Genomic DNA, 14,497 nt, shown 5'->3' with positions numbered 1-14,497 from the left:
GGTTTGTTACAAGTTACCTTTTCCATCCTGCAGCTTTAACCTGTGTAAAAATCTTTGGGAAGCAGAGTGAGAAATGCTGTAGGTTTGCAGGCTTGCTATGTGTCCACCATTATGGTCAGTATGTTTGGATCAGTCTCAAAAAATGCACCCCCTACTTGGATACAAATTCTTTTTAAATCATGTTGAGTGAAACCCAAGGAAACCATTCTATCCTTATCCTCCTTTATCCTTGCTAACACCTAAATAGAAACTGAATCTGAGTATCCATCTGGGAGCAATGACATAGTTGTGCATACACCTAAAAATGGCTCTACCCAGAGTCCTATTCCTCATGGGGCCAGAAGCAATTCCCAGGGGACCAATGAGAGGACAATGAGTGTAAATGATGCTTCCTCCCCTAATACTCTTCCAATTTCTATTTTAAAGTACATCCAGAGCCATATGCAAGTTATACACAACCAGCTCCAAGTGGCTTCCTCATCTGAGAACTCATTCAAAGGAACTTCTGACACCCACTCATTTTTTTCCACAGATGCTTTTCCCCCCAAGGATGTTAAAAACCACCACTTTGTTTTATTTTAAGCTTCTTTCCATCTTCACTCCTAGTTCTTATATTAAGCAGGAAGGTGACCAGCCTGCCTCCATCAGCCTTTTAGTACAGTTCATAATTGAGCAGAATCTAAAACATTCAATGCACGCACATTAGGTCTAGCAGAGAGTAATTTGAAGTTATTCACCTTACCTTTAATCAGCAGCTTGGCCTGTGTCCCTCACACGAGGGCACAGCACATCACAGTTCTTCAGAGACACCTGAACCTCAGATTTATACCTTGTGATAAAGCCTTGTTTTGCCCTCTACTGTGGGTGTTTTATCACCCTACCTAAAGTTACCATGGGAAAAGAAGAGCAAGAAAAAAACCCACAGCTATCTCACAGAAATACAGTGCAGCCCAGCTTGGCTGAGTAGCTAACTAAACTCCTGCAGGTTTATACAGCTACTCCTTGGAAATACTGCCTTATATGCAGGTTGTTTCTCCACCCTCAATCAAGACTAATTGATGGTAATTAAGATGTTCCTAGAGGAAAAGGGGGGGAGGGGAGGGGGAGGGGGGGGGTGGGGTGGGGTGGGAGGGGGAGGGGGGGGTGGGGTGGGAGGGGGAGGGGGGGGTGGGGTGGGAGGGGGAGGGGGGGGGTGGGAGGGGGAACAAAAAAACCCTGCCACTTTCTGTAAGTAATGGCTCCAGCTGCAACAGATGAAATTTATTTCATCCAGCTTTTCTTCTCTAAACAATTCTAATTTGTTCGTATTTCTGTGGTAGTAGCTAGGTGTGTTTAAATGGTGGCTGCCTCCTCCAGGTGGCCTTTTGTCATTCCTTTGTAAGACAATTTTGTTACGTGTCACCTTTCATTTTATTTTACTCTGTTGCTGCAATTACCTTTCACTTGTGAGACTTTTTGAGGGGCAAGAGGCCACCACATTACAGCGAGGCTGCGCTGGAACAAACTGTTAAAGCATTCTAAAATGCACTTCAGCATGACACGCAGCTAAAAAGATTAAAGTGCTACCAAAACAGAACTACAAACCATTGTCTGGAGTGCCAAATGTATAGGAATACTTTATTGGATGAGGAGGTTGGGAAGTACAGGCTGATAGCATTTCTAGGACACCTTTTATAATTAAGAAAATAACTTAGAATATAAATAAATTATTATATATCAGATAGTAATTTCAATATACATAACATTTGACCACATCACATGACTACAGCTACAGCAACGAATGCCACTACCTTTGCTAAGTGCTGATCCTCTCAGCTGAACTTTTTTTGTGAAGTTCATGACCTGCTGATAACCTGTAGTGGATAAAAGTATGCACCTTGGTCCCTGCTATAGTGAGTGAGCTGTGCTAGTGATGAGAGCAGCCTGAAGGGAGTGCAGAGTTACAGTTTCTCCCCTATGAGTTATTAAATTGAAGTTTTCTTCTCAGTTACTGGCTTAGAGTGGTGCATTCATCCATAAAAATGTATTTTTTTTTAGAAATCCAGGAACCTGATTTCCATTGCTGAATATGCTTATAGTCACTGTAATAAGTATCAGAGATAATTTAATGTACACTAGAGAGTGAGCACTTAACTTGTACACGCTGCTTCTAAGTGGTCTTGAACATTAAACTCCTTTGGCTTTCTGTAGGCCTATTATATAGACATTTTCTAAATCATCAGGTTTGTTTTATGGAAAAATAAAATGTATCTGGCCAGTACTACTTCCATGTACTCACTTAATTTCAGTCCTGTGAAAACAGTCAAAATACTTATATGGTAATGGGCTAATTCCCATAACAATGAGCAGGGCTGATGAGATAGCTGGATAATCTATCCCTGGTGAGTACTACAGTCATTAACTCCATTTTCTCAGTGCCTGCCTGATAGGTGGAGCTCTGGCATTGGTATTTTTCCCCTTGATTCTCTCTAGGCTAGAGGATGACAAATAAGGGATTATTTTCAATTAGTGGGGTGTAATAGAGGAGGAATGCACAGTGCAATAAATTCTTATTTTGTATACTTTTTAGCGTAACGCACCATCTCTGGTGTAAGTATGTCCACACATGGTTTTAATCAGAAGTACAACGCAGAGAAAGACCAATGTAATAAACCCCCTGATAATTATTTTTTCCCCCTCAGGCCACAAAGTCTTAAGGTCAGAAAAACTCTATTCCTGCTTTTATAGCAAATCCTACCCAAACCAAACGTTGAGGCACATAACAAAGTAGCAAGAATTACCTTTGATAACAAGCATTATCAGGCCACTTCTACTTGACAGCAGTTCAAGGCAGTCAAATGCTGGGCTGAGACAGAGCATCCAGTAGGAGCAGTGTGATGCCTCTTAATTAATGCCTCAATTAATGACAGCTAAATCCTTCCCATGGTAGCTGCTGACACCAAGCCTTGCAAACTTTCAGAACGTACAACACACGTACATTTAGTCGTTAACTCGTACCACAAAGGCAAAAAAGGCACAGCACAGAGAAGCTTTTTGGGAAGCTTTCCCGGGTGAACAATATGTATGGGTTCCTTGCAGAGAACTCCAGCTCTTTAAACAGATACTGCAGGATTTAGTTTCCGACCTTTTACATTAAAATTGGGTCTTTCACACACACTACATCTGAAGCTGGCAGCTTGTAGGAGGAACGAGTGGTTTAGTGATTTTTCTTTTCTTTTTTTTTTTTTTTTAAACAACACAGTATTTACAATATCTACAAAAAGCAAAACAGAAATCCACATCTGTACGTGGAAAAGCTTCACTGGCATTCATGGTGCTCCTTGATAATAGAACTGAAGGCGTTCTGGTGTAAACTGGTCTTCACTCTTTTTTCCCTTTGTCTTCTGTTGCAAAACCAAACTCTCACGACTTCTTTCTCAAGATTGAGCCCCTCAGCCATCCTCATAATTTCCTGAGAAGACGGCTTACTTTGTTCTCCAAAGTGCCTCTCTAGGGCTTCTTTGGCAGCGATGCTGGATACAGGGGTAAAGTTTCACCTTTAAAAACTTTTCTGTACATTCAGGCTTTCACCACTAATTCAAGAGAAAGATCAACTAACAGCACTGAAGGCAGTGACTTGGTTTGTTTCATCTTTCTCTACGTAAAGGAAACCCAAAGCACTAAAAAAATACTCCCTAGTTGTCTGCTGACATGAGCACCATGACATCATGCAGAATTTTGGCATGGGGTGATTAAAAGGCAAAAACAGTGACGTGTTCAGTGCGGTTTCAGTGTTAATTGTAAAATATTTGTGCCTCTTGATATCATCTAGGAGACACAGCTACTAAATAGTTATGACTGGGGTCACAGGAATTGGAGCAAGCCTGACCACCCTTCTGCCCCAGCAAATGCATATCAGTGGTGTTACCTAGTTGTATCAAATAATCTGAGTTTACACAGAGGAAGAGCACCATCACTGAGATTTGGGAAATACTGTGTGTTTTGCATCTCACTAACTATAGAGACAGCACTAGAGTATTCCTAGAAATCACAGAGATTATGGCCAGCTGTTTTAGCCATCATCACATTTTCCAAATATTTGCCCTCATCTGTTCCTCAGAGTCAGCAGCAACCAAAGTTGAGTGGTCCACTAAACAGAGTAACTTAGTACTGTTATTTTTTCTTGTTTTCAGACAGAATTTGCTTCCAATTTCTGTTACATATTCTAAAAAAACCACATCTGTGACATGCTTGTGTGCCACTGGGAGGCATCCAGAAGTTTCAGCAGTAGCTGTAATTTCTTTGGACACGAGAGGGCACTTCATGCATTACTCTGGAAGTGAGGTGCAGGTATTTGCTACAGAAATATAGAGTCTGCTCTCTAGTTATTTCATCTGTTGGTCTTTCATTTACAGTCAGTTTTTCAATATTTACTACTGTTTAACAAAACTGGTTAATTAATAGCATGGTGTTTCGCACATACTGAATTATGGTATTATCATTACTTTTGACTAACAACTTCTTAGGTTTTGAGCAAAGTATGAAAAATAATGCTTTCCACAAATCCAAATTTAGAAGTCTTTGCTGTGGTCTAGCTTAATTTAGATCACGGGACTTTCCTTATACCATTAGTTTGTCTTCAACTATTTGTTAAGAATGGCTGAGAGTAAGACTACAGAGTTCAGATAAAGCCCATCTCCCCATTAGTTTCAGGTCTTTAAACTGAGGTGCTGTATGCCTTCAAAGGAATAATTAATATTTTCTTACTGCCCAGGATTTTGTCCTGAACATCTCCTCAATTATCCGTGCTCTTGACAACCTGCCTTGTTTGTTAACCCTACTGCAGCGGGATTAGATGTAAAAATGCTTAATATAAGGACTGATTTTCTCAATAAATATTAAAAACCAAAGCCTACAATGCTGGAGGAGCAAATTCTAGTGGGTTCCTCTGGCCAGGGGCACAGAGATGCTCTCAGCTCACAGCTCTCCTGCAGGCCATGCTCCATGAAATGGGGAAGGTCTTGGCACCTCCACTTGAGTCCTCACTGGCCTAGGAGGAGAAAGCGGCCTCACAAGAGCAAAGCTTCATCTCTTGTGAGTTGCTGAGATGAGCTATGAAGCATTTTCCATCCCAAATTCACTCCTAATTGAGAAGCATCCTTACAGAGAAACCTTCAATTAGAATCTAGGATATCTAAAGGAGAAGGAAATATACCACACTCTCATTTTGCCTTTTTGGTGATTTTTTTTTTTTTTTTAATATGTTTTGCCAGCCTACTCAATTTCCATATGGAGCTGAGACTTGAGATGTGGTAGATGTTGGCCACCAGAGCTGTGAGTAACTAAAAAAAGGAAGTTTCCAGAACAACTCTGTTTCTTTCCCTCTAATTTATTGCAGTGTTTCTTTGGAACTTCAAAGAATTCCATAACAGGGATGTAATAGGACATAGAGAAGCTTTCTCTCAAACTTCCCAGACCTCAGTTCTCTGGCAAATTTATGTGGCTTTTTTATGGTATCAAAATTTATACGTTTATCTATTACTCAAAAATAATGCAATTTATTTTGGTATAATATAGAATTTCCCAAAATGAAAATAAAGGTGCTTACTATATAGATACAATAAATTTTGACTGAATTAGAGTAAAATATATTTTCACATCAAAGTGTGTGGTTGAAAAAAGGTCTTTAATTGGGAAAAATAATATCTTTGGAATGAGCTGGGGGTCTGGAGGGTTGTGCTAGTTTTTTTTCACCTGATTGTTTCCTAATACTGAAATTTTTAGAAGCAAAAGGCATAGATATTGATTAATAGAAGATATTGAAGCACTTCAATTTTAACAGAAGAAAAAGAAGCATCTTAGACAAAATTGTTTCTAACCTGTAATGACCTAAATATTTATTACCTTATGGTGGTTCTGCGCTTCCTCTTCCGTTCATTCACTCCAACTTTTTCATTGTACAAAGCTGTATTAAAACAAAAAAATAAAGAGGAAGCCAAACAACAAAAGCTGGCAGTTACATTCCACAGGGATTGGAAAAGAAAAAAAAAAATCCAGCAAAATAGTCACTGTCTTCGAAGGAAGAAGAAAGCACAAGAGAAAGTGCTGCTGAATAAGAGGAGCACCACACACAGGATCTTTCCATTGTTAGGATGGTTGGTCACTGTTTTTACCTCCAACTATAAATGGCTACAGGCAGAAATGGTCAGAAGCATAAAGGACAAAGAAAGTCCTAGGCCAGTGAAAAATCCTTGTACACTGTTAAATGGGCCGTCCTGCAGATCCTACTGTGGCTCTCTACAGGATGGGAAGAAATTTCTTCCAGCATCCCAAGAGGTGTTTCTGCTGTTCTGTGCACTCCATGCATTTCAGTTTTCCCCCTCCATGCTCATCCAACAAAACAAACAAACAAAAAAGATAACTATACCTTAATACAAGCACAACTCAACATTTAAAGCTGGTAAAGCAGTTTGCTCTGCAGAAGACATAAAATAGCCCTAAAATATTTATATGGGATTCTGCTTGAAATGCAAATCAGTATTTAGAGGACTTCAGTTCTCTACCTCCCACTTGTTCTGCTTCCTCCAGCCACTTGGACAGGATGGATTTCAGTTTGCACGCGTTCTTGAAGCTCAGCTGCAAGTTCTCAAAGCGGCAAATGGTCGTCTGGCTGAACTCAGAGCCGTGCACGGCAGCCAGCGCTTCTCCAACGTTGGTTTGTGTGTAACCTGCCAAAACACAAAGAGGAAAAAGCAACTTTGAAGCTTTCTTTCCTTGAGATGCTCAGCCCCCGGCTGCTGGCTCTCGTGGACAGTGTGTGCTGCAGTGTATTCAGGCTGAGCTTCCTGCAGAGGTCTCTGGGGCCAGCTGAGCTCACCTCAGAGCCATGCTCAGGCTCCTGGTGGTTTCTGTGGAGTGGGATGCTGATTTAGGGGAGTTTCACACTCCAGGATTAGGGATTTGAGAAGGATCCAGACACCCCACGTCTGTAGATAGTGCAAGAACAATAAACTAATCCCTAGAGGCACTGCTGGTCTCCTTTTAATTGTTGCAACAGCTGAAGTCATCGGAGAAATGCTGCAGTTTCCATGCAGAAACTGACTTTGCATCAACAGCTCCCTGTTCATCTCTCTGAATGTGGATCTGCCATGGCTGAGGGATTGGATCATCATCCTCCTTTTCTGCTTTGGTGCCAGAACAAGACAGGATCTCTCTAGGCACTCAATGTCCCATGAGGTACCTTTTAACCTCCTTTCTGACTGCACTAACCCTGTGTCTCTCAGACCCACAACTCTGTTTAGTCTTGTAAAGCTCTAACTCAGATTATTTTTCCTGTGCGTATTGCATTTCTCCCATTCTACAGGCTCCATGTCATTTGCTTGCACCAAAGGAAGTTTGGTTTCCCACAAAAATTCAGAACGAAGATGCAGTGATTAACTATGTATGGCCTGGCAAACGCTTACCATTGCTGTGGCTGACATCAAGTACAAGATATACAGGAAAATTATCCAGCCTGCAAATACTTTTTAAAGCCTAATTTCTTTTATTTCAGTTTAGACAGCGTATGGAATATACTGGCTTTCGAGCTGTTGAGATAGTGCTCACATACCCCAAATTACCTTATAATTTTTTTAGATTTATAAAATAAAACTATTTCCTATAATTCTGATGCAATGTTGTAAGTGATAATGACAAGAGCGACAGGGCTCAGCCCACCTTTCTCCTCAGCAGTTATCTCACAGCAACAAAGATATGAATTGCTTCCCAACTGTGTCATGGCACAAAAAAATAAACCAGGAAGAGAAGCTTCCTGATGGTGTGAAGTATTTCCCATGGATGCCCCTCAGTGTATACTGAAATGACAGCCCACCATCAGATGAAACACTCCATGGGGAAGAGGATGGGTACGAAAGGTTAGAGCATGTCCTGCCCTGAAGTGCAGATAATTTAGAGCTGTGCAGAATATTGCACCTGACACTGAACGTAATTTCTTGAACAGCAAAACTTTTCTCTGCATTCAATGCAAATAATTTAAGGGCAGGAAAGTTTAAAGTCCCTTTCTGCAAACTAAAAGCTGAAGTTCATTATTTCCATGCAAGTCGTCTGGGAATGGAGAAAGTTTTGCAGGGCAAGGCAGGGTTAGAGTTGTGATCAGACAATGGCAGAGTCCAGACCATAAAACATTCAAAAGCTGTTAGAACCCAGAAGCCTGGGAGTTTTGAACTTTCTGTGCTTTCTGGCACTGACCCCCAGGAGAACACTGCTTTTGACCTGAGGCCTTGGAGAAGGCTTCCAGATTTGAGTGATGGAGCTAGAATCACATGCATAGTTAGAACAGAAATGTAATTTCACATGGTGAAGGGATTTGAATTCAGGGTTTTTAGAATATATTAATAGGTATGGGACAAGATGGACGTTCTTGGGCATTGTCTCTTTCCTCTTCTTCCTCCTTCATGCTTTCAGGTAGTAGTTTCTGGTTGGATTGTTAGTGCTGCACTGCAGGTCACAGGGGTTTGGTTATTGGGCCAAAAGCATAAATAATATAGGTGTTAGCTTTTAATTGGACTGTTCAGCTTTAAAAGACCTTGTAACTATCTAAATTCACCACCATTTTGCTCACTTTTAGCTGGTAGCTAGAAGTGTTGCAGAAGTCTCTGTACTTTAGATAAGATTTAATAAACAGCCAAGTCCAAATGAGAAATTTGTCTCCTTCATGTTTTTAATCTTGACTGTGAGCAAAGGCAGAAGAAAATGAAGACAAATCACTAATTAGGTGGTGCACCTAAACCATTCCAAGAAATAACCGGGCTTTCACTGGAATCTCTCAGCCTTTTGTTGGTGGACATAAAGCACATACCCAGCTTGATTCGCCGCAGCTTGAACTCGTTGGCAAATTTCTCCAGCTCCCTGATTTCAGGGGAGTCCATGTCCACGGGGTCCTCCACGGACTTGCTCTTCCTGCGGAACTCCTGCTTGAAGTCAGTGGCAGCGGGGTCATCCGTGAGCAGGGGCTGGGGCACAGCGGTGAAGCCGTGGCCCAGGGCACAGGAGCTGGCGCTCAGCGCGTGCTCCGGGAATTTGTACAGGCAAGGGGTGAGGCCACCTGAGCAATGCCAAAGAGAAAGATCCATTGCTGTGATTCTCTGCTGCTACACAGTGAAAACCTCCCCCGGCCGCCTCATCATCCATGTCTGCAATATTAATTGTATAATATACACGAGAGAGAATCCAGGAGTTAGAATTTCCTGGGATACATTTTCTCTTTTCTGTCCCAGCACATGGAAACCTATCAACAGCCCCTTTCACAGCCATCCTATTACTCAGCGAACTGTGAAGCACTGAAATAAGAGGCAAATGGCCTAAACTTTCACAAATAAAAATCCATGCTCTAAACTGGAATTAAGTGTCACAGCAAGATTAATGGATCTGTGTCATTTTGAGTCACTTAAAATTTGCCAGTCTCTATTTTCTGGGACAAAGAACATTTCCATGTAGATGCCATTTGATGCTCAGACTAGATACTACCTTGGCTTAGCTGTAGCATAAAATTTCTTTGAGGAAAGTATACAGGTAAAAGCTCAAAGAAAGAAACAACAAACCAGAACTCATTCAGAACGATCCTTCAAAAAAGAAATTGCTCAAGGACAAAACAGAACTATCCCTCACTACCTTTTGTTCACAAAGGTCAGACTTAACAAGGAGATTCAGTTAGAAGTGAAGGCTGTTTTTTTTCCTAGATATGGTACATAGAGCTAAAAAGTCTCTGACCTGACAAAGGCATGGTGGGAATTATTGGAGAAATATTAACACTCCTCAGTGTATCAGGAGCAGCCAGTAAATTCCAGGTTTTCAGGTCATCCTTCCCAATTTTCTAAACTATAGAACTGTGTAGAAAAACTTAGAAGTTCACCAACCTCCCACTGCTTCCTCCATTTATTAGGGTAAGGTTCTTCACTGCCTCAATTACTCCCATCCATGTTGGAGGTTCTAACCCCATAGAATTATTTTATACACTTCACACAGGATAACCACCACAAGAAAAAAAAAAAGAAAGAAAATAAAAAAATAATGAAAGAATACTTTAAAAGAGGGGAACTTGCTTTGCAAGGTGCTGACACCGTTTACCACATTGGGGTGGGGCATGCTGCATGTCTGTAAGATGCGAGTCTGGGAGAGACTTGCTGAGAGCATCTCTGGAGTTGCAGGCTTGATGCCTAAGAAAACAGAGTAATTTCTTACTTTAGAAGATGAAAATAAGAAAAGAAAGGAAATAAAAATGCATTTATTTTGGTACTAAAGAAAATTAATTTCTGAGCAATATAATTTATTATTACTTATTGACTTTCCCCAGTTAATTAATTAATTAAATATTCCTGGACAATGCCAGGAATGTTTGCAAAAGACACAGAAATAAAAAAGGAGCGTTTGGAAATTTGCACGCCATGAAGGAAGTCTACACCCTGTCCCTCTGCAGATATATTAGTCTATGCTGATTTACTCTAGTATTTCCTAAATTCTTAAACGAAATAAAATTCTGGGTTTGATTCTGGATTATTTCCAAGTCCCAGCTATTTCCTGGGAGTTATGTTAATTTGGTTCATGCTAACATCTCATTGCTACTTAAACTTGCACAGAATAAAAGTGCCTCACTCTTACTGAACCTGGGACAGGGGAGAATGAACAGGATGCTAGCATGCATTCATGAGTGTAAAAATCCATGATCACATGGCTGGTCTGCCTGCTGAATTCAGCTATCCCCTCATTATGCCATCATTTTATTTTATAGCTTCAGCCAGAGGTTCATCAGCCCAGGTACCAGTAATACACAGCTATACTGGGTATGTCACTCCTCAAAAAGTGATAATCACCAGGAGAAGTGGCCAGAGGTGAGCAAAAAGAGAAGGACTTTCCCAGCCTTTTAGGGAGACAAGATGCAGAGTGATTTCACTAGAGATGCAGGGGTTTGGGAAACTCTGGGCCCTGGCCCCTAATTTCCCAACCCTTCTTCTAACGCCTTGATCCAAATCCCATCTTCTTTACGGGATTGTCTTAGATTGGCCCCTCTAAAGGAAAACTGGCTAAAAATCCACACATTGACAGCTCACCCAGCTGAGGGTTGGGCCTCTTACCTGCCATCACCCCGTAGGTGGAAGGTTGATTCCCATAGTGACAGGAGGGCACGGAGTAGTGCAACCCTGGCCAAGGTGTCCCAGCGTTGATGCGGCAAAGCCATTGCACGAACACGCACGAGTTGGAAGCAAAGAGAAAACAGACGGCACTCGTAAGAATTCAAGATTCACGACACAGCCTTTCATTTTGAGCACCTTCGGTGCAGTCGTAGCTTCTTCTGTGAGCATTTAACACAGGGTCAGAACCAGCAGGTTAACAGGGACCTGTCGGGGAGAGCTGCCACTAGAAACAGTGGGACATCCTCTGAGGCAGGACTAGGAATTGTCATGTCTGTCTCTTGATGAGTTGTTTTCAGTATAATCTATGGGCATAACCCACTTCACACAAACTGCTGAGCAGGGGAAGCACTGCACTCTTAAGGAGGAGACCTGTTCTTCTCCTTGCACAACTTTCACACGCTGATTATTTCAATCTCACACAACAACTAATTCTATGGTCTCAGGAAATTGCCTTCACTGCTGAGCAAAGTGAACAAAGGCCTGGGTTTCCAAAGGCAGCAGTCTGGGACATCTGCTGTGATGTGCCCAAAAATCACAATTTCTGGAGTGCTAAGCAACAAAAAGCATTGCAGAGCGCTTTGGCAAGGTGGTAGAGAAACAAGATGGTAAATTCTGTATTCTTCTAAAAAGTCAGGCCTAAATAAACATTTTCCATCACCAGCACCAAAGACACTGTTAATTTATCTCTAGTGTTTTCACAGGGGTATTTCAGATCTGTGTTCAGTAATAGCCAGTGCCTGAAGAATGAGACCATTTTTTGCTGAATGCAATATAGAAATACGGCTGTTTCTCATGTGTAAGTAGGAATAAAAATGCATGTACTGCCCCCTCTAACAACTGCAATAAAACAGAACATTAAAAATTAATGTTCATGAACGTTCAGATATGTAAAACCACATTTTAAAGAACACATTCCTGTTTTTCAAAACAGTCTATTTAATTAAGGATTGGAATCTTCAGGTTTGACAACAGTAGTCGTAGCACTGAAGTGCTCTGTCCAAATAGACTTGTACAGATATAAAATCTACTAAGACAAACATGCTTATAGTATTGTAGATGCAGTGAAAATAGATTGTGTTCATAACTGCAATGCATGCAGAGCAATTCAACTTTTCTGTTAAAATCTAAGTCTTTACTGGTTGCATTTTTCCACTATTTTATAATCCACATACTATAACTATCATGCATGAAAATGCAATTTTTGACTTGCTAATAATGGTTTTTAATTAAATAGTGAGAATGATGCTATTAAAATGAAATAGTAGCAGTTAAACTGTTGAGCACACTGCAGAACATCAGCTGAATGACATGGCATAGTATTTGAGCAGAAGTATGTTCACCTTTCTTGTGATGAAGAACTGTTACATCCACTTTTAAAACTTTTGACATTTAAAATAAGTTGTTATTCAAAATTCTTTCACCATTACATTGTACACAAATTCTCCTCACATGCGCTCAACAGAGTGGCACTTTTTATGACAATTCCTTAATCTATGTACGAAATTTGTAAATCTTGATTCCTTATAGTTACCACCCTCTGTTCTCTGTTTTCCCAGGGGTGTTTTTTCACAGGATCATCTTCTGGATATGATCCTGCAATCAAAACTTCCCCTGACTGCAGTGGCATTTGTCCTTGGGTGGCAGATACAAAATACCAAAATCTAAACCTGTAGCAGGAGAGCAGATGTTTTGGGCCAACACTCCTCATGTCCTTTCCATTACAAGTCAGATGAATCTAGAAAATACTGCTGTGATACAGACTCATAAATTTGACCTCATACAAAATTTAAATTCTCCTATTCCCTGCCACTATTGCTAACCCACAGCTGTATTGGGATATTTTGAGCCTCTTGCTTAATGTATAAGATGATCCTGTTTTCTGTTACTGATAATCAGTTTTCAGTACTTACATGCTTTTTCTTTCCATTAAAATGCTTTATTACCATTTACCATTTTACCATTACCATTACAATACAGATTTTCAGGAAAAATCTGGTCTCTTGTTAAGACTCCAAATAAAAATACAATGTTAATGCAATTTCAAATAAATAAACTATTTCTTTTTTCCGTTCATGAAGGCTTTCTATCAACAATTCCTGTATTCCAGAATCCCACCTCTTCAGTATTAACACTGAAAGAAAATTCTCTTTGGCTCAGCTATTCAGTGATTAAATAGTCCTAGTATTTAAATGCATCTAATTGGATGGTATACACAAACATATAAGATTCAAAAATACTGACAAGATTTCTACTACCCATTTTGATCATCCCACTTAAACCTTAGTCTTGATTCACTTTGCAATATGCCTTGCAGAGCAATGTTTTTCCTTCTTTAAAATTACCCCAAGCTACATTTACACCTGAGGTCTTTAACTATATTTCCTATTTAAGGTAGTTTATAAGATTTTAAATTATGGTTGAATAATAAACAGCCTTTCAATTAATTTCTGTGACAGCTGTCATTGAAGACTGTAGTTATACCAACAAAGACAAGGTTTGAACCTGTTCTAACTTGGCAACATATTTGACTCTAATCTTGTAACAGACTTAGAGAAAACTATGCATTTAGCTAAAACATGAACATTTGTGCTTTTCCGGATTCACTCACATGCAGAGTTCTGTGGAATTGCTTCTGCTTTGGCATAGTCCCAATCATACATAACACTGATACTGAACACTTCAAACACTGAAAACTTGATGAACTCATACATTACCCAAAAATCACAAATGAGAGCCAGAGTATTTTTAAAAAGTACCTGTAGACACAACATTGGTGGCATGGTTGGAGACCTGTAGGCACTCTGCAGCGCTGTGATGCATTATCAGAGGCAGAGAGGGAGAAGAGTCAGAATTCAAGGGCACAAAGGCGTCTGAGGAAGCAAATGCTTGGCAGCTCATACCCTCCAGGAGGCAAGAGAGCTGCCTGTCCCGTGTTCTACCAGAGCAGATCCTTCAGGATTAATGGCACCTCAAACTCTATTCCAGGATTTTACCTGGATATACACACAGAGGAGGGCTCCGGAGCACAGGGAGGTCGTGTGCAGGTATTTATACCGCTAGGAAATCCCTTTATCCATTTTAATGTTCTTTTCCCAGCAATATTGCTGCCCTGCTACAGAGCCTCCTTCCTTCCCACACAAACACAATGCATGTCCAATTAATGGGGGGCGGGGGAAGAAGAGGGAAACCAGAGACATGATTTGACAGATATTTTCAATTAGGTCTTTTGTGGAGGACAATGACCAGAAAAAAAAAATGAAAGTATCGTCTCCAAAGTCGGTGGCAACAGACAAGTGAGTCTAATACTAAGTAAGTTTCCACAGTTAACA

General features: G+C 40.5%; 1 protein-coding gene across 1 annotated transcript; it reads right to left on the bottom strand.

Annotated features, from left to right (window-relative positions):
- Positions 1 to 3,058: 3,058 nt before the first annotated feature.
- POU1F1 (POU class 1 homeobox 1) lies at positions 3,059 to 14,066 on the bottom strand. The gene is made up of 7 exons (XM_062511493.1): positions 13,925 to 14,066; positions 11,109 to 11,174; positions 10,080 to 10,193; positions 8,837 to 9,082; positions 6,543 to 6,707; positions 5,884 to 5,944; positions 3,059 to 3,512 (listed from the first exon to the last, which is right to left on the bottom strand). The coding sequence occupies exons 1-7, from the start codon at positions 14,064 to 14,066 to the stop codon at positions 3,299 to 3,301; spliced, it is 1,008 nt and encodes a 335-aa protein (XP_062367477.1). The 3' UTR covers positions 3,059 to 3,298.
- Positions 14,067 to 14,497: the final 431 nt, after the last annotated feature.

Source organism: Cinclus cinclus, chromosome 2, assembly GCF_963662255.1.
Source record: "Cinclus cinclus chromosome 2, bCinCin1.1, whole genome shotgun sequence".
In the NCBI taxonomy this organism is placed as follows: Eukaryota; Metazoa; Chordata; class Aves; order Passeriformes; family Cinclidae; genus Cinclus; species Cinclus cinclus.
Note: the sequence above shows the minus strand (reverse complement) of the source record. Positions and strands in the feature narration are given on the sequence as shown.

Excerpts from the sequence above, each read along its gene's own strand:
- POU1F1 (XM_062511493.1), bottom strand. The coding sequence starts at position 14,066 with ATGAGCTGCCAAGCATTTGCTTCCTCAGACGCCTTTGTGCCCTTGAAT. Across the intron at positions 11,175-13,924 it reads CACCAATGTTGTGTCTACAG|GGTTGCACTACTCCGTGCCC; the intron begins GTACTTTTTAAA and ends CACCTTGGCCAG. Across the intron at positions 10,194-11,108 it reads CACCTACGGGGTGATGGCAG|GCATCAAGCCTGCAACTCCA; the intron begins GTAAGAGGCCCA and ends CTGTTTTCTTAG.